Source organism: Musca vetustissima, unplaced genomic scaffold, assembly GCF_032173495.1.
Source record: "Musca vetustissima isolate MV318-11 ecotype Yass unplaced genomic scaffold, APGP_CSIRO_Mvet_v1 utg38845, whole genome shotgun sequence".
NCBI lineage: Eukaryota > Metazoa > Arthropoda > Insecta > Diptera > Muscidae > Musca > Musca vetustissima.
Genome location: NW_026872861.1, coordinates 43174 through 64387, shown reverse-complemented (window position 1 = coordinate 64387; position 21214 = coordinate 43174). Strand labels below are relative to the sequence as shown.

General features: G+C 32.4%; 1 protein-coding gene across 1 annotated transcript in view; it reads left to right on the top strand.

The window, feature by feature from the left end:
* LOC133321038 (afadin) overlaps positions 1 to 21214 on the top strand; it is a 65960-nt gene that overhangs the window by 28464 nt on the left and 16282 nt on the right. Inside the window, exons 6-7 of the mRNA XM_061530143.1 lie at positions 17177 to 17364; positions 18059 to 18223. Of these exons, the coding sequence (XP_061386127.1) occupies positions 17177 to 17364; positions 18059 to 18223 (353 nt within the window). The remainder of the gene's footprint in view (positions 1 to 17176; positions 17365 to 18058; positions 18224 to 21214) is intronic.

The following is a 21214-nucleotide window of genomic DNA, read 5'->3' as shown; positions in this document are numbered from 1 at the left end:
AAATTTCGTAATAAGCAGCACCAGTAATTTTGAAGTTAACTTATAGACAAATATTTTTTTCAATATTGAACTTGCTTTTTTAACTACAACTATTTGGTCAGGGTATTAAAGCTTTGTGTGAGCCCAAGAGTTTGTAACGTCGTGAAATAATGGTGGCATATATCGACTAGATGATCCAATATAATTTGTAAATCGACAATCGTCACGAAATTTTGCATGTAGGATGGATTCTGGCCAATGTTTTTGGTAATAATCGGTTAATATTAATGGGATGAAATGGACCAAAACTTTATTTTTGTCCACTATCTGGTTGCTCTAGAGGCCACAATTTTGACCCGAATATCACGAAATTTTACACAGAGAAAGGGTACGAAGATGAGTTCAGTGGACTCAGACTTTTTGTGACAAATTACGAATTTTCTATTTTGTGGCGTATATATTTACTCCTGGAGAACATTGACCTAAAATGTTGATCGTATATCCAAGATAAGTTTTTGAGCTTTAAATTGATACCAATTACATTATTGTATGTGGGATTTATACTAAGATAATTACAGGTTCCTACGTATTTTGATTTAGTTAGTATTACCACTTAAACACTAGAAGGCGAAACTGGTCTGGACATCAGGTTCTCCTGTAGAAGAGCTGAAGACTTTAGCTTCCTCTATAGAAGAGCTAGATATCTTAACTTCTTCTATAGAAGTGTTAGATGCCTCTGCTTCTTCTATAGAATACCTTACCTTCTTCTGTAGAACACCTGGAGACCTCAGCTTCTGTTATTGAAGATCTTGAGTTGGGGACATCAGGTTCTTCCATAGAAGACCTGGAGACCTCAGATTCTTCTATAGAAGACTTGGAGACCTCAGTTTTTTCTATAGAAGAGCTGGAGAACAAAGCATCTGTTATTGAAGATCTTGAGCTGGAGACCTCAGTTTCTTCTCTAGAAGACTTGGAGACCGCAGTTTTGTCTATGGAAGAGCTGGCGAGCAGTTCTTTCCATAACTGGAGAACTAAGCATCTGTTATTGAAGATCTTGAGCTGGTTACCTCAGCTTCTTCTATAGAAGACCTGGAGACTTCAGTTTCTTATATAGAAGATCTGGAGAACTAAACATATATTATTACAGATCCAGTCCTACTTTACCGCTCTGCTCACTGGTTAGGCTCAAAATTTGTATGTAGTTTGTTTTTAAAATAAAAAAAAACTATTTTCTCAGCAAGTTTCCTTGAAAGACTTTCATAAATCCATATCCAGTAATATAAAAAAATCGAAAAGACCTTTCTTCCAAATTTTAACCCACACTATTAAAATTAAAATTTAAAAATAAAACTGTAGTTTAGTCCGAAGCTCCCAATTATAATATTAAAATTAATTTTCAAAATATATCTTAACATATATCGATTATAATACTCCACATAATATTCTTAAAACTCATCTAAGACATTCACAAGATAAACTATTTAACACCTATAAAAAATATTTTTATAATTTTTATCCTTTCAAATAATTTTTCTACCCAAGTGAAATATCAAATGCATTCCACCTTTTTCATATTCCAAATATCTTATCAAACTATTTCTTTAGCAATCTATAAATATCATATGTACACTTTTACGTCATCTTTTATTCTCGTTACCTCAATTTCCCTCCCATGTTCATTCCTTTCTCAATATTACATAATTTAATTTACGTCATAAATATTTTTCGTTCATAGAAATTTGAGATGCCTTTAAATCATGAAAATAGAATAAACAAATCTTTTATCTGTCTGCCAACCTACATTTTTTCTTCTTGTTGTGACATTGTTATTATTACTTGTTTTCTTTGCTATCCTTTTGACAATATTATCTTCAATTTCCTTTTCAATCAACATTCCCCATGGGTTAACTGTGATATTCGTTAAGGTAAACTTCAAACTCATTTCCAGTTTCCTTCAAAACAAACAATTCATCTTTTGCAGTTGATTGGGGTTTTCATGTTTACGCACCACCCCGAACTTATGTTACGAACAAAAATTGCTGTATAGCAATCCTTAAAGTATGCTATGAATATATTAAAGAATATTGTATAGCTTTTGATTTATATCGCTTTAATAAATTCGAATGAAGCCGCCAAACCAAACCACAAATTATCAACGCAATATTAAGCATCAGGTGTACAAACCGTATTCGGAAATAGTAAGGTTCACGGAACATTTTGGCATGTTATTAATTTGATCCTATTTTACTGTGCAAACCAAAAATTAATTTAACGCTAATTGAATATGAAAATTAAAAGGTTTTGCTGCTGCAAATAATAACTAAACAAAATGTTGGCATCACAAGAATTTTTCAAATTAAATCCTGGCCTCAATTCCCTTACAATGTGTACAGTTTACAGTTTTACCAACAACATTGTCATTTATTTACACTTAAATTATGCCACTGTATTTACATTAAAATGTCAACGCCAAAATGTATGCCATGCCATGGTATTTACGGTATAATGTATAATGTATTTCCAAAAGTAATTCCCTTAAGCACATTTCTTTTGGTCGGTCACAGCTACTGCTTAATTAAAACATAAGTGTCCACAAAAGCATATCATATAATTAATGCGTACATATTTGAGTTGTGCGCCTTAAAGTATGCACTACATGTAAGTTTTAATTATAAAATTCGAAAATGTATGCATATGTATGTGTGTCCAACAAGAAGGAACAACAATACGGAGATGGGTCATTTTGAGGAGACAAGAAGGATGTGTGTTTTTTATTTTTTTTTTCTTAAAGTGAATATGAAAGAGATAATTGAAAAGGAATTTGTAAGAGATGAAGGGAAAATCATTGATATAGATATCCCACATAGATAATATATATTGTATTTGTATATTTACATATATTTCAGGAATGAATTATCTGGCCAATAATAATAAAACGCCTACAAAAAAGTTTAAGAAAAAAATTATATAATGCAATCGCCTAAAAGTATGCACTACTTATTGAAATTGTAATCCTTGATGTAGATATCCTACATAGATGATATATTTTGTATTTGTATATTTAAATATATTATACATTCTTTATTTCCTAACATAAAACAATATTATAATATTAATTACTATATTTTCGCGCCTTAAAGTATACTCCAGTTTTTTCGACTAATTGCAATTTTTAATTAAATGTATTCGAAAATCGCCATCGTATTACATTACAGGATTTTCTGCGAATAAACTTACATGTCATTGTAGTCCTATCTCCATTCCCTCCCATACCCTTTTTCACGCTACTTTACCAGCCCACTATTTTTTCGTCATATGGCCTACAAATTGTGTCCGCACACACTCGAACATTTTGTTCGCTATAGGCAAACAAACAAATAAACACGACTAGTCCATTAATAGATAATTTCCTTTATCTGATATTCGATTGGGAAATCCGAAACTGCTAATTTTAATCCATTGCCATTGAAACAGTGAAAGTACATTTGTAGTTTGGTGTTGTGCGATGTTGTTGATGATGCTGCCTCTATTTGTTTGTTTGCTGGTTCTGTTGGGTTTTTTTCGTTTTCTTTCTACTTATTTGAACACATTTTTGTTCGTTCGTTTAATCTTTGTCTCTTTTTTATATCGTCGATATTACATTTCTGTTGCATGCAATCATTTATCTCGTATTCCCTTTGTGGTTCAGGAGGGCCCCTTTTACTCTTATCATAGTTTATCTCTGGTTCGTTTAGTTCAGTTCTGGTGGGTGTATAGTGTCGGTATTTTGTAATAAGCGTACAATTTTCATTGGAAATTATTTAGAATTTAAGGGATTCCAAAATGTGGCAGGAGGTTTTTGGGATTTTTAATTGAAAAATTGTCATGGACAAAAATATATCAAAATTCAATTTCTTAAATATGATTACAGGATTTTACTATGCCCTAATCTAAATCAATATATCTGCCATATCCTCTTGCTGCCAATCATTTTTGATTGAGAATCATTTGAACTCTCCAGCACATTCCCAATCATCTGCTAATTCAATTTCCTTTAATTTCATGGAGTTATTTCAAATCATTTGTATTGACAATGTCATGACCATTAAATGAAATTTCGTTAAATGGAGCACAGTTCAAGGCTGCCAAAGATTTAATTACAATTTGTTGTAGAGATTTTCGGTGTGGACACAAAGGACAATGAACTGAATATAATTGTCCTTAATCATTGTTTATGTTTGTTTTGCGAAGCACATTGTTGTTGTGATGGAGGGGAGGACAAGCTCGGCTGTATATAAAATAGTGGATAGAGCTGAAGGTTGTTGGTCGAATGAGGCACGGGTCGTTTCGGATAGCAAATCCTACTGCCATGATTGCATTTGTTGAAATTTCAAATTTTATTATATTAAATACATTTCTGGAGCTATACGTGCGGTTCTCAATATATAAAGTTTCTTAGAGAGTCCTTGGCAAGATGTGCATAAAAATATTTGTTTGTGTTTCTAATAATACTCAAAAAATAAATGTAAAATATTCACGCTTCTATCTCCTGACCTTGGAAAACTATTCCTAAAAGTCCCCTTTTTATGGCCCTAATAATAATTGAAAAATTGTATTCTTTGTTCCCATGCGTCCTTGTGAAAATATTCTAAAAATTCAAGGCTTTTGGCTCTGTTAAACTTTCAAAAAAATGTTTGTATTAAAAAAAATTACCTGTGTTATGCTCTAATTTTCCTTAAAATATATTCTTATAAACACCACTCCTGAGACATTGAAATATACATAGATGTTGTTAAATGTTCTTAAAATATCGATGATGGCGGCACATTTAAAAAAAATCTGTTTTGGATCTGTCATTAAAAATATCCTTTCAAAAATTCACTTCTATTGCTTTTAAAGACATATTTTAGAAAAATTCGAGCACATTATATTAAATCCATGAAAAATTTTTTAAAGCATTATAGATCTGATCTTCAAAATTGGCATCTCTAGGTCTTTAGGGACCAGGTAACTTTTTTTTCATTTTTTGTATGTGAACGAATAAAGGACAATTTTATTTTGTGCTGCTCCTCTATGCTCTATGTTCTGAGCGTAGTTTTTTGTATCCATTACTATTTTTTTTAGTTTTTCTTCTTTGTGTAGTTCTATCATTTTTTGTCCATGTCATTCCATTTACAACGTAGTTTGTTTTTGAACATTATGACTGTCTGACTGGCTGACTTACTACTGAATGACTACTGGGTTGGTTCGCCGTTCGTTCGTACGTTGCCTGGCTGGCTCACTGGCTGTCTAGCCAATCCAACCTGCAAGTTAAGCTGCTACTGTATGTTTACGCCACCATTGTTGTTGTCATTGTTGTACTTTCTTTCATTCATTCTATCCCACTGATTGTGTATTGTGTGTTGTGTCTCCTTTGTTCGTCGTGTGTACTTTAGTCTGTTTTGTACTGTGAAGCGGTTAAAACCACGGTAAGACAATGTGATATCCTGTCGCAGGATATTGCGTTAAAATTTTCCAATTCGTAGTCATCACCCCACACTACAACAAAAAAACAAAATAACTAGCAATTTCGTGATTTCGCGGTGCGTAGTAGAAGAAATATCGAGCGTCACACACACATTCAAGCAAAATTATTAAATTGGAAAAATCATCACATCGACAAAATTGGCTTTATTTGGGGATTTCGGCAACGAGATTTCGTTCGTACTCCCGTTTTGTTGTTTTTAATTACCATTGTTGAAATGCATGAAAAAAACTTCGCAAACGTTTTCATATGCGAAAAAGTTTTCCATCTGCTGATTGCCGCGTGTGATTTTTTATTAAAAAGTTAATTGAATTTCTGTGTTAACGATGTCGATTTGTCGACTTGGTTGTGTGTGAAAAATTTCGATTCCATCCATAGTGTTGTTGGCATGAGGGGTTTTGTTTGTAAAGTTGTAATAATGAAATAAATTCGACACACAAGTGTATAAAGAAATATGATCATAAATTAAATGAAATTGTTCTTTAACTATACTAATTTCGTTTTTCTCAAGGCAATGGGTTTCTGCAATCGTAAACACCTAAAAGTATGTTGCACATTTTCATTTATGCACTGAAGAAAATAAGAATGACTTACTCTTAAAACTGTGCTAAATATTTATCGCAATGGGCGCCAAAAGCTAGTCGATCTTGTCAATAAGTCACAGAAACACATATATTATTAAACAATAGACTAAAACCTTAAAAAAATAAATAATTTAAAAAATTAAAAAAAGTTTTAAAATATCTTAAGAAAATTGCCACGTTGGGTGCCAATGAAAAGTTATTTTGATTTATAAATTTTATCAAGAACTGCAATTAACAAGATAAAAGGAATAAATAAATACACATACAAAATTCTACGTTGGGCGCCAATGAATACTTGTATTAATTAAAAAAGAGCACAAATGATACACTTAAAAATTTATTCGGCAAAAGTTCAAATAAATAAAAAAGAACGTTTTTTAAAATATTCCAACAAAAATTCTCACATTGGGCGCAAATGGTTACTAACTATAACTCACAACATATATAAAAACTACAATGTCTAATAGTCAGACGAATATTAAATATGCTAACAATATCCTCACGTTGGGCGTCAATGAATAGTTATGAAAAACAATAGAAAATTTAATACAGAATTATGAGACTTATGTATCTTAATATACCTTCTTTTGATACATAATTACAGCGTAGAATTATCTCTCCAATAGTCGATTATGTGACTATTGACTATCACATATCCCCCTATCAACACTCTCAGTTCATCCTTATTCTTTTAAATTAGCTTTTCTTTCTTTCCGAACTTCCCTAAAATAAATTTAGAAAACTGAAACTTCTATTTTAAAGTACATTTAATATTAAAATTTCTTTGGCAAACCTACAAATGATTTGGCACTTAACCTGTGTGGGTCCTTGGAAATCTTTTTATGTGTCACATAAGGTTCATGAACGCAATTTCTTTATCCAATGCACCTCCCCCCTCAGAAAAACTATGTTCCCCCAAGGCAAAAGTCACAATATAAATGACCCATAAATTTACTACAATCACACATGTGACTTTCACACACTAACCCACTCCAAAATAACTACCATCTGTACGAATTTACTTCTATGTATTGTTGGGGTTTTGTTTTTCATGATACCTGTGTGTTAAGCATGACAAATGTTTTTTGTAATGAAACATTTGTTGGGGGGACCTGCAACATGAAAATTATCACCATTATAACCACCCTACCAAACTACAAATATTAACCCCAATACGCATACATACACACTAAAAATGTTGGGGATATGCTATCCTATTTATACATTTGATATCATGAGGAGAGGGCAATTAAATAGCAGCACAAGCAGAAATTATTTTGTAATATTGTAGCAATTAGTGCTACTAATTTATCTGCAATTATGATACATTTGGATGTATTATTTTTGAGCCTATTTGTAACATAGAAGTAAAGGGAAAATTAGCTTCTTAAGAAAACTGGAATCTGTGCTACTCATTCATGCATTACTGTGGTTAACAATTATATTGTGCGTTTCTTCCATCATTTCACATTTCTCTACTTCTATATACCTTTTTTGTTATTATTTATTAACACTTTTACGGCAATAATTCATTACACGTTTTCCAAACCACCAAATACATTTGATGTTCTAAATTTGGTTGCTTCGGTTTCCCTTGTTGCCTTTGGGGTATATAATTGTGGCATCATTTTCATTATCACTTCACAAAATTTCCCGCTATCAGTTATGCTACGCTTCATCTGCCTTTTTGTAATTTCCTGAACTGCGAAAAACGAAAAGTCCTTATCGACGATGTTCACAATTTGTTCGCAAAATGAACCGAAACGCCCTTAGGTACTAAAGTTTTAAAAAGTCTTTTATTTCTGTCCTTCAAGTTAGGGAGCACAAGTCTCTTCTTAATAAAACAGCACTAAGTTGTTCACTTGTTTTCCTCGTGTGTGTCAAAATAAAACTTTTTCCCACTGCCTACCCTCTCTATATATCTACACACCCAAGCGATAGGGAAAGTTCGAATAAGAAATTAACAACATATGCCAAAACAATTCAAAGTAACTTTTTTTTACCTCATATGTTCTATATCTTGAAATAAAAATAGCTAAGCTAATTTTAGATAAAAAAATTGGAAGTGGTGGGGAGTTTTTTCCTTTCAATATAATCTGCAAATAAAAAAGTTTTATTAATCAGGAAGTTAAATAAAAATATCGATGAAGTATATTAAAAAACAATTTATGAGGAATTTTAGCAATTGTAGTATAAATACACACACACAAAATTCTACGTCTGACATCGATAGGTTCTCTGCCTACCTAATGCCTTCCTCCTGTAAAATATCTACCCGATGCCTTCAATAGAAATCAAATGGGAGGTCTACAAAAATGTACGATTATAGGTCTTATAATTCTTGACAATGGAATGTTAATTATGAGCCTTTTTTAAATATGCATTCCTTTGATACACAATTATAGCTTAGAAAATGTTGCAACATTCTCCGATAGTCTTCCAATCGCGGCGGATATTCTCATATTAATATTCTTATAGCCTGTATAGTCTTCCAAAATTTTTATATTATTTCAAATTCAAATTTTCTTTAAAAATCGACCATATCTCTGAACTTCCCTGAAATCAAATGGAAGATCTACAGGGGCCTATAGATATTATATCTCTTTTTTAAGCTCTATATAAATAGGATACCTTCCAGAGGTATTTTACAGAGAGAAAATATTTATCATGTCACAGACAGAAGATCTTTTATTAATAATCTATAAATATAACACCTTCTGTAGGTCTTCTATATAATTTCTGTTTGGCTCAGACCTTCTATTAGTCCTCTATATATGAGTCTTTTATTTTGAAAATGGTTTAAGTCCATTTCAGATTTTCGTGCACACCTTGGATTTTACAAAACATATAATGTTACATTTTCTTACTTGTTGAAGAGCACAAAGCCTCAGACTAAATTTATAGCACTTAAAAATATTTTTGAAACGAATTAAACACAAACCCTTAAATATCTCAAAATAAGAAAAAAATAGACTTAAACCACTTTCAAAATAAACGACTCATATATTACATGTTCTGTAGATATCTGATAGATAAAAGAATTTAAGTAGGTCCTAACCTTCTTCATAAAACCTGTTCTATGGATAGAATTCTTTCCGTGAGTTTTTTATAAATAGAAGTCCTTCTGGGAGTCTTCTTTAAATGAAAGTCGTTCTGTAAGTCTATTATAAATGTAATATCTACTGTAAGTCTTCATCAGTATGTTTCTATCACATACATGTAGGCAATGCCATTAGATGAAAAATTGTGCAGCATACTTTTAGGCACAACCAATTATAAAAGCATACTTTAAGACATAACAAAGAAACTCTGATTTTGCTAATTTCATTCAAAATCAAATTTTCTTTAACAAAATTAACAACTACGAAGTTTTCGGATGCAAAGCAAACAATAAATCATTTTCAAATTCGTCCTTGGAAAGTTAATCAACTAAAAGAAATTTTGTACTAAATGGAAACACTTAAACTATGAAAATACAGTGGCTGACAAATGAAAAAAACTAACACAATTTTTCAAAAACTTTGCCTACTGCTCGGTTCATTTACCAACACCCAACAGTGTGCCGAGCAAAAAACTATTTTATATATTTTTTTCCTGACACAAAATTTCTTTCAAACTAAAATAAAATTCTCATCAGTCAATGTTCGTCGAATATAAATAAAGTGGGAGAAAAAATTTACAAAAAAAACATTAACATTTTTATGATAATGTTGTCGACATAGCATGGACTATTTTTTACTTCACTTTCCAACAATTCAATTACACTATTATTAAAATTAATTCAGAATACAGTCAAAAGGCAAACGAACATTTTCGTACATACTTTTCCCTGTTGCACATAAAAAAGGTCAACTATAAATTATTCAGAGAATGGCGTAGAGTATAATGAAGATAACGATAAAAGGATATGCTCTACAAAGTATGCAATATTACTGAAATATAGTGAACATCCTAAAAGTAGACTATGATATTTATTTTGCATCAGGGAGTGGTGATTTTTTTTTGTATGATGTCTGTGGGAAAGGAGGAGGAAATTCAAATTTATCAAAAAAAAAGTTTTTGCGCAAAAATCATTTCTGACTTTAATCTGTATAAAATCGTAGCTAAAATCTGATTACAAATATTGGTTGTCAATTTCCTTATCAATTTATGACATTTGAAATATTTTTCCTTTTTTCACATTAAAAAATCCACCCAACCATCCTTCATCCACCTCATACCCTCACTCACTTACTCTGCCCTCCACACACATTTAGATATTTCTATGACCATTTTTATTGACACTAAACCAACCCCATCATCATCATCATCATCAAATGGTGGTTACGGCTCTAATGGCCAACGTTTGGGTTTGTCGTAGGCGCATTGTCATTGCCGTCATCATTATTGTCATTATCATAAAAAATAATTCAATTTCATGGCCTTTATTATGATCAACATTTACCATCGTTTATTGGTGTCCATTCTGTCAGTTGTTGTCACTAAACGCTTGAATGATTGATTTCGTCTTCACAAACACAGGCGGACAAGCCACAGATAATCAACGGTCACTGTGACCAGTTGCCATTGTTCATCACCATCATCACACCGACCGACCATTATTGCCCAATGGAATTCAGGGAAATAGTATTGGGTTTTAACACTTTGCTTAGAGTATATAAAAATTGTGTGGCAATTTAATGGCGAATAGAATATATAAGTAAAATTTGTCATCAGGTGAAAAACATTGTCGCCTAAAAGTATGCCATACAGTTGGGGGAAGTTTTTTTTTTAAATGGAGTTAGCTGAAATTTTTATTGAATTTAAAATGTGAATAGGTATATGGAAAAGTGATATAGGAAAACGTGTATATATAATTAGTGGTTCGGGAGGAGACAAGCTTTGAACATGTGTCATTTCTATGGCACGAAGAAGGGTGTATTTTGCCCACCGAAGGCCTGAGAAGGTTTTTCTATAAAATATTAAATGTAATTTTTATATAAAAAACTCTGATTAGTCTTCCATGTATAGATCGGCAGTGGGGCTTTATAAAATACTTCCGATAAGTCTGCAACCTACAGAAGAGCTGTCAAAAGAGTACAGGTTATAGTATAGAAGTTACGATATTCGAAACAAATATTAGGTTGGGGAAAAACAAATCCATTAGGCCGGTCGTCGAAAATGTCGAAAAATGGGTGGAATGATCGAGATTGACCGACTTGTTAGCAGTCGTATCATCGTCCAGGGGTTAAAAATCAACCATAAAACTTTTTTAAATCGTTTACGATGTTTGAGTGCCACACCAATTAACAGGAAAATATAGGAGGAATCGAATTTCCATCTGCGAAGCCTTGGCCAAACGGAATGAGATAGACCCATTTCTTAAACGGATGGTTGCTGGGGATGAGAAATGGATCACATACGATAACCCTGTGCGAAAATGATCGTGGTCAAAGAGCGGTAAAGCACCACAAACGGTGGCCAAACCAGGACTAACGACCGGGAAGATTCTCTACTATCAACAACTGCACCGTTTGAAGATAGCAATTAACCAAAAAAGGCAGGAATTGGACAGCAGGAGAGGTGTCGTGTTCACCAGGACAACGCTAGACCACACACATCTACAGTGACTCGCCAGAAACTTCGGGAGGTTGGTTGGGAAGTTTTAATGCATCCGCCATACAGACCGGACTTGGTATCTAGGGAAGATTGTGAAAATCGACTACCAGAGTTTTTTGCAAATAGAGAGCAGGATTTCTATGAGAGAGGCATTATGCAGTTACCTTTAAAGTGGCAACAAATCATACATCATGTTAAAAAAAAGTCCTATATTCCATATAAAAATAATGGATTTCTTTTTCCCCAAACTAATATATCAAAGCATTATATCAATAATATAAATGTAAAGTAATTCAAACCGGACACTTATCAGTAAAAGTCCTGAAAAAGTCTTTTACAGAACCTAGAGAAGGCCTTCTGCCTTAAGAAGACCCCTAAAAGTCTTCTTTCTTTAGTGAACCAGAAAATTGTGTTCTGTCGTTAGGTGTGATCATCTGGCTACAGAAAACTGACAATTTTTTTTGCCTTAGAATACTACGAATGGATATTTTCTTTATTAGAAAAAGGGGCACCTACCCATATAATACCGTGATATACTAGAAAAGGGGTTTCTGTCTATGAAAGGCCTGAAGAAGGTGTTCTGTTTAAAGAAGGAGTATATGAGGTCCCCTGTCTGTAAAAGGCATGAATATTGTCTTCCAATAATAGAATTATTGGAGAAGATTATTTTTCAAGACCCAATTAGACTATCATAACTAAAAAATAACAGAAGAACGTCTTCAGTGTGTAGAAGAAATGTGTGTAACGTCCAGGAAAATTATTTTTGTCTATAAAAGGCATTAGAGGATATTTTATTTATAGAAAGTCAGAATAGGTAAACATTGATCTTGGAAATGGAAAAACTAGAAATTAACTTTTGTCTGCAGATGATCTATATAAAGGAGTCAGTCAATTGAAACCCCGGAAAAAACGTTTGTATATAGAAAATATCTGTAAGGATTTCTTCTATATATGGGCGAACTCTTTTTGTTGTTCTTCGATCTACAAATTACACTCTAAAAACTTTAAATGTTTTTGAATGTGCAGATGATGATGACCGCTAAACGAGATACCCCTAAAAGTATACACTGTATTTTATATATTTTCATGGTATAAAGAAAATTGACAATTTCTTTATTGCGCATTATTTCATTATTTGTGGTTTAACACAATTTCCTTTTATTGCCATCACCACCCATTAGTCATTGTCCATCACAATTGTTTCATGTTCTTGCTCAGCACTCAATCCATAAAAGTTATAACAATAATTTCCATCATTGTTTTCCCATTTATTTGACATTTCGATTGTGTCTGCAGGCGGCTAAGCTACGGCTGAAATGACATTTTTATTTCATTATTATCATCATCGTAGTTGTCGTCATCGTCATACTGTTACGGGAAGCCGACCAATATTCTCTCGTTCGGTCTCTTGTCTATTGCGAAATCAATTAAAAGTGTTCTAGGCAATATCACGGCAATGGTATTGAGTCCCTGGGTGAGTGTTATGGCTGATAGTCGAAATGAATGTGAACGCAATAAACTGTGTGTCAATGCATCCTGTCATGTGGTAGTGCATTTCATGAATAGATAAAATGCAAAATAGCTTAACTACAAAACATGGGTAAAATGTTTATTTTACGGACGATAATTTTAAATTGCTGAAGTATTTGAAAAATATATGTTCTCCATGTTTCAAATAAATAAGTTGTATCTCTTTGCAATTTACCTACCTTATACGATCCTTATGTCTATGACATTACAAAACTCCACAGTTCAGATATTAATTTTTCCAACAAACCAGCCAACTACTACTGCTACCGGGATTGCATTTCGATTTCCAATAGAAATGTGTCAATGTGTGTTGCCACGGTTTCGGATATATGTTCTCCTTTTGGATTTCGGTGTCTACATCAGTCACATTGCTTGGATTGTGTATGTAATTGAAATGTAATCAGACGTAGAGATTGAAAATAAAAAAATATTTTTTTTTTGTCAACTGTAATTTGTAATACTTGATTACATTTTGTGATTTCATTTTGTATATATTGTTGGAGAGAATTAAAAGAAAATAATCATAGTTATTAAAATAACTTTCTACTCAGTTGTGAACTGTAACATTCAAAACATTTAAAGAAGCTCATTTTAAAAACATTGAGCATTTAAATAAGCTCCTTAAAGTATGCAAGATTATATTCAACTTCCTTAAAGTATACTTTAGTAATAATTTCCTCTTTTTATCTAAGCTTTTTCTCACTTAAAGAGTTTTAAACTTTTGCTCCAGTTTTTTTACAGTTTTTCTTTGAAGAAAAAAAAACACAAACACAAACAAACTAATAAAGTCATGCATTGATTGTATGTGTGAAAATTTTTCCTTCCACATCAATGGCAAACAACAAAAATTCGACATCAGAATTTTGTTTATGCTTCGTTGAACTTTATACTGTATAGAATTGGTGTGACGTTATTTGGTCACATACGTTACTGTTTTTTGTTTTTTTTTTTTTTTTTACTTCGAACTGAAAACCAAAATAAAAAAATTTCGTTATTTCATTTACATACACAGCAGAGTATTGTTTGCATTTTTATGTGTTTGAACAGCAATAGTAGTGCTACGGTTGATATTTGTATTATTTATAGGATTTTCGTTTGGCCTTCTGTTACTACAAAAAATAAACTTAACTGACCTGACCGCACACAACTACATATGCATAGTTGGAATTTTTATATTGGGTTGGAGATGTGAAAATTAAAAAACAAACAACGATTATTCTTCAAAGTTTTAATTAATTAAATTTCAGAGAAGCCTGAAAGATTTTTCATAATTTTTGACCAATAACTTCACTTACTTGTCATGCCGTAAAACAGGTCTTAAAGGAGACCTTTCGTTGAATTGTGTTCAAATCTGCGGAATTGAAAGTGGCCAAAATGCAGGGATTTTGTTTCAATTATCCGCAGTTTTTCAATAATACGAAATGCGCATAATTGATATATGTTTCATTTAACCGAAGTTCCATAAATTTGATTCAATATATCTGGAATAAGATCAGTATTCTTTAGACATTTGGAAATAGTTTCTGCATCCATGTTATACCATTCACCAATTTTGGCTCCTTCAGTAAATCATTTTTTTTTTTTCAATTGTTCCAAAGGAATAATGTACATTCTAGATGCTAAAGTTGTTTTGGTACAATGCTCGTCCGGTAGTGACATTTAAAATATGGATCTAAATTTGCTGATAAAAATACAATATATAAATTCTTTAAAATAGTACTACAAACAGCTTTTGACAGGCTGTCCACGGAATGTCAGATTTGTCCAAATATGCATTGTTTTGTTGTATGATTTGTTGTCATTTTTAAGGTAACTTCATAATGTCTCTCTCATATAAGTCCTGCTCACTATTTACAAAAAAACTGTAGTAGTCGATTTTCACAATCCTCCCTAGATACCATTTTTCCATTAACGAAATTTTGCAATGCAAGAAAAATGAGATAATCGCTTGGTGCCAAGTCCTGACTGTATGTCGGATGCATTAAAACTTCCCAATCAAGCTCCGGATGTTTCTGGGGAGTCACTGTAGATGAGTGTGGCCTAGCGTTGGCCGTTTCTGGTCAATTGTAAAGTTTTATGGTCGATTGTTAGCTCCCGAGCGATGTTACGACTGCTATCATGCCGGTCAACTTCGATCATTTGGCCAACCTTCCGGCTGAAAATGATTAATAGGGTAGGCCCCAATATAACGGTATCTCCAAATGTCGGTTTTTTGAGGAGATTGGGCAGGTTTTTATACTATCAAATTGACATTATTTTAGTATTTTGGATTATCATTTGGTAGAAAATAAAAGTCCCGATCTATTTTAGGTATTTTGAAAATTCACCGTATGATGGAACTTAACCATTTTTATTTGTTTTCGTTAAATGCCTGTTCTGAGATTTCGATTTTGATATTGTCTTTGGTGGTAACATCCAACTTTTCATCGTTCCACCCTAATGTATTTTTTGCAATTGTTTTATTTTTTATTTCTGTTCACTTTGTCTCGTTATCAAATAAATCTGTATTTAATACTAGTATATTATGGGCAATTTAAATCCATAACATTCCGACCTAACGCCTCCTTTTTTTTGTATTTATTTTTTGTGCTGTTAGTTCTAAAAGCCATTATTGTAGTTGTTGAGATGTTGAGTCTGGCTGTCGAATGGTTTTTATGATTCAATGGATTTTGTGTTGAGATTAGTACGGATTTGATTTTACTTTTTGTTGGTGTTGGTTGTCGTTGTCATTGGTTTATTTATTTTTTGTCGCTTGCGTTTGGGTTTAACTGCAGTTTTATTTTATTTTTTATTTGAGAACATAACCTCCAATAAAAATAAAACTTAAAATTGATGATGCGACACATTACCATTGTTTTATGGTTGACATTGAGAGATGAACTTGCTTGCTGGAAGAGAAGGATGGAGAAGGGGGCAGGTAGGAGAAATTTTGTTTTTAGTAAGAGGGTGCAAAAATGAGGGGGACTTCTTGAGAAGCACATACGTACATTTAGGGGTTAAAGAGTTACAATGATATTTTATAGAGTCAGCTCAGCAGAATTATGATTTTTCGGCACATATATTTTATAGGTCAGTGTTTGGAAGTCATCCGTGACATTTAGGAAATATATAAAGTCATGTCGTAACCAAGCCTTATAGACAACCAATTGTCCAAGGCCTGTTCACAATATTCAGAAATTGACATTAAAACCTTTTTGTCTCAGTTGTTCTCTCTTTAGAGTACTGCGTGTAACAAACTGTGCCTGCAATATCGAAGCTCTTATAAGCAACTATAGGTTTTTTTAAGGACTAATGTTCCATAGGCTTTTTCGGCGGCTCAGAAGGACTATAACTGCAGTCAACATGAACAAGTTGATAAAAAAAAATTGTGAATTAATGTTCTCAAACTACAGACGAGTTTATGAAAATAATCAATAATATTTTGAATCAATTGAAACCTCAGTTTCATAAACTTGCACTCTAGCACTCCAGAGATTATCATTTATTAGTTTCTCGTCCAACCTATACCTCCATCACTTTCAATTGGATGTGATTCAATTTTTTTTTGTTTTGTTCATTCATTTTGTTGTTGTAGTTATTTTTTTTTACAAAATTCCCATTAAAATAAGCGAAACTTCTCAACAACAAAAAATTTGAGGGGTGCATTTAGTTGTTGTTTCTGTATGACTGCCATTGTTGTTTTTGCCATGTGTGTTCTATAACACATTTCGATAGAAGTTTTTTTCCTCCCAAAAGACAAAAATGCACTTAGAATTATTAGTCGAATGAAAAAGCTCAATTTGTAAAGACTTCTCCTCGTGATCTAGAGTGCGAAGGAAGTTGGGTTATTACGCACACAGATTTCCTTAAATTTTGCAATGCCTTAAAATACATTCAATACTGAGAAAAATGAATTTGACACGTAAATTGTTTATTTAAAAAAATATTTTTTTATAAAGTGAGTTAATGTTTTTTCTCTTCTCTTTTTTTTTCTTAATTCTAGGTTCCATAATGTTCCATGTAAGAAGACGTCCGGCAGATTCACAGCCAAGAAGACGTAAGAAGAAACCCTTGGGTGCAGCCAATGGAGCCAATAATATTTCACAGGATCGCGAGGGACCAATGTTGGTCGAGGTTACCCACAGTGGTGATGGAGGTCGACGCATTAAGCTGGGAAGTGATCCCATTGAGGTGAGTACAAATTATACAAAAAATTCTCATGGGTCGGGGGTTTATGAAGAAATTGGTTGCACCAATCACGGAATGAATAATATGTCTTTCGTCAACTGGTAATGATTTTTTATATACTGGTAAGGGGTCTGTATATACACTTGAAAATGGCTTAATGCGACTTCTAGTAAATATTCCTTATGTAGCTTCTTCACAGAGTATCTATAGATGGCATTTAAGGGAGTTATATAGAAATAATTTTAGGGAATCTACAGATGACATGAGTCGTTTAAGGGGGATGGTAAGGGGCTTTAAATTTGGTTGGTTCTTATATAATGCTTGAAAGTCAGAGAATCATACTATGGACTGGTAGATGTTTTTCGACTGTTAGAGTAGTATTTAATTGTTATATATTTTGTTAGATTTATCGAAGTTTCCGGAGGGTAAAAAACTTTTAAAAAACATTATTTTTTCACAGAGTATCTATGGATGACACTTAGGGGGTTTGTAAGACATAGTTTTAAGTGGCTGGTAAGGAGTGACAAGTAAGGAGTCATTCAAGGCCAATGGAGAAGGGACTTTCAATTCGATTGGGTACTTGTATATGATTTTCAACTTTTAGTGTAGTGTTTCATTTTTATATATATATATTTCATATTTTTTGAAAATTCCGGAGATTTTTTTAATTTCATTGTTCCTTTTTCTTTCCCCACAGGTCGGTTCGGCTAATACCAATTGCCTGCAACTATTTGGTCCCTCAATACAGGCACGACACTGTCTCATATCATTGGTGGAAGGTGTTTGTACTGTGACACCATTACACGCTGATGCTTTGACATTTGTGAATGGACATCACATATCACAGCCGACAATATTACATGTGAGTAAATATCAACAACTGACACTTGAAATCCCAGCAAAAAGAAAAAAATCAGATTCTCTTAAAAAATTCCCTTATGTGCGAGTCAAGTGAATTATGGATATTATCTGGTGATGGGAACATTTTTATAGGTACCCAGTCGACAAAAGTGTGAATGACATCGGCGAGAGGGATTAAGTGATAAGTGAAAAGCTGTAATGTGTGCATACCTGTGAATATTCTGTGGTGTGTTATATGTGGTTTCGAACAAAAATCCTCTCGCCGTGTGTGTGTTGGTTGAATGGCTGGCTGGATGTCGTTCTTCATACGCAACGTGTATAAGTGCGTGCTTGCATGTGAACATTAATTTTATATAAACGTTAAAAGCTTTACATCATTTGACAAATATTGCATAAACTTTGCCACTTTTATACCAAAAAAAGCAGAAGCTGTAAAAGCGGGGGTGATGACACATGTGTATATTTATTTAATTTAACAACTGAGATTTAAGTAAATGTATACATATGGGGGATTCAAGGATGAGTACAAAGGATGTTCAGGAAAAGCCATTTACAAATATTTGTTGTATATGGGTATAAAAATAAAGTGTGTTGTATACTTTTAGGCTGGCAGTTTATTTCCTGCGAAATCATATGGTGACATTTGGTCATACTGAAATGTCTGTTCTTCAACTGTTGGTATTCTCTACCACTTATTTATTCTTTCCGCCTAAATTAATGCGTGTGTGTGACCACGCATTGACCGTTGTATTATAACAATTATGTGGAGTACGTTTTAATTGTTCTGACATTTAAATGGAATTGTGTCACGTTAGCATGCTATTCCTGTCTACGAATAAGTTCATGGTCATAAACTAATAGGACAATAATGTATAACAATTTTGTGTTATTATCTTTTTTTCGTTATATGTACTATAAGGGACACTGGAAGGGATAATTAAAGAGTACGTTTACAGTTCTATGATAATAGGTTTCGGCGTGATAATTATCGAAGACGTCATTTGTAAAACCATATGTATTTGGTTATCGCCGCAAGGTTCATAGCAGGAGAATGAGATTGTAAATAACGTCACCGAGAAGTAATATCATTCGTAGGCATAAATCACAATTGTGGGAGATTATGTGTGAAATTTACGACTGAACGTGTACAAGTAAAATACACGAAGAATTCTGTATCACTAGTAGCGCAATAACGCACTATTTATGTGTTGTTTCTGAAAAAATAAGCAGAAAAAACAAAAGTTTAAGAAGTGGTGTTATCATGGTACGAAGTAAATCGCAAAATCAGGACGTTTCTGGTGCATGATGCTCAACTTGGCTGTTAAATAAGAAAAATTTGAAATTGAATCAAGGTTATAAACTGAGTTGAACATCCTCTATTGAAGTTGACGCAAATAGTGTAGAATAAAATCTATCAGTTCACGTTATATAGGATCCATATAAAAGGTTCGCTTCCTTTACATATTTTCAAAGGTTTTGCTCACATTTTCATCTGCTGTTATAACTTTATTGTTGTCTCCTTGTGTTGTTTTTGTCTACTACACTCCACGCAATTTCCTTTCATTCCAACATGTCTATTGCGAGATTCTCGATTTCGTTTTCCATTAGTTTTAGAAATTCTTTTGCCACATCTATTAATTTTACGATAATAAGACACTAACGAGAATAATTTGATATTACAATATCTAAATAATAAATATCTTCGATAAATCCCTACTTAATAAATTACATAACAATATAAACTAAATAATATATATTCCATTGAATTTGTTTTCTCCGAAATCTATTTTTACATTTTTTTACATTAATATATAATAAGAAATATGAAAAATATTTTTCTTAACATGAATATACTATACGATATTAAAGAATAGGATGCAGTAAAAAACAATAGTTTTTACCGAAATGACATCCCAGCTTTTTCTTGATTTGTAACTTCTTCAATTAATGGCTGACCTATGACATTTGATTTTTGGAAAACCCTATTTTCGACCACAAACCAAGATTGAAAATAATGAAGATTTTGACCGATAACATTTATCCTAGTTCATATGGTAGCAGTGTATGTACAGAATAACGTGTTAAAAATTGGAACGGATTGTATTATTAGTTTTTGAGTTATCGTGCCCGCCATTAGTTAAATTGCTTAAATTGAGAGCTTATAATAAAAATAAAAAATCGTATAATTAGTCTTATAAAGATTATAATATTAACTCTTTGAGACACGAATTTTTAATGCAACTATTCTAATTAGGGAAAAGCCAAATGCAATATCGAAGAAAAATCAATTTAAATGATTCTCTAGGTTCTTTTTTACAAGAATCAGAACTAATTCTAACGCTAAAATTCGTATGCGAAAAAATTTGCATAATAAATAACTGTATACAATTGTTGCCATACACCTTTTTGACTTCAACTATATATTGAAAAGCGAATAATTTGGCCAACAAAATATGTATTTACTAGCTGATTAATAAACATTGGGGCACACAAGTTAAAAATAATAAACCATTAACAGATTGTAAGCTCATGAAAATTAGCCTTATTCTTTAAAAATACGACATTTTCAGATTTCATATCAAATCAATATTAGAATTTTTTGTTCTTTTCAATCTGAGGTGTGTTCCCACGCTATATAAGTACAATATTCATTTATCTCTAATGTATATGCATGCGTTGTCATTTTCCTATTATAAAATAAATTAGTTTTTCCCATAATTTCCGTTTCAATAATTTTTCCTCCCATAGACAAAAAACACAGTTTCTCACATATCTCATCAAAAAACAATGTTTGTTTTTGGATGTCATGACGTTTATCTATCACAAAAACAAGCTCTATTGCTTTGAAAATCGATACTTGTTTTTTTTTTCGTCATAAATTTGATTTACGGTTCATTGATCTTTGCAACAATAACAAACCGAAATTGCAAACTAAATATATCCAGGAAAATAAATCAAATATGTTTGCTCCAATTTTGAACAGAAAACTGTG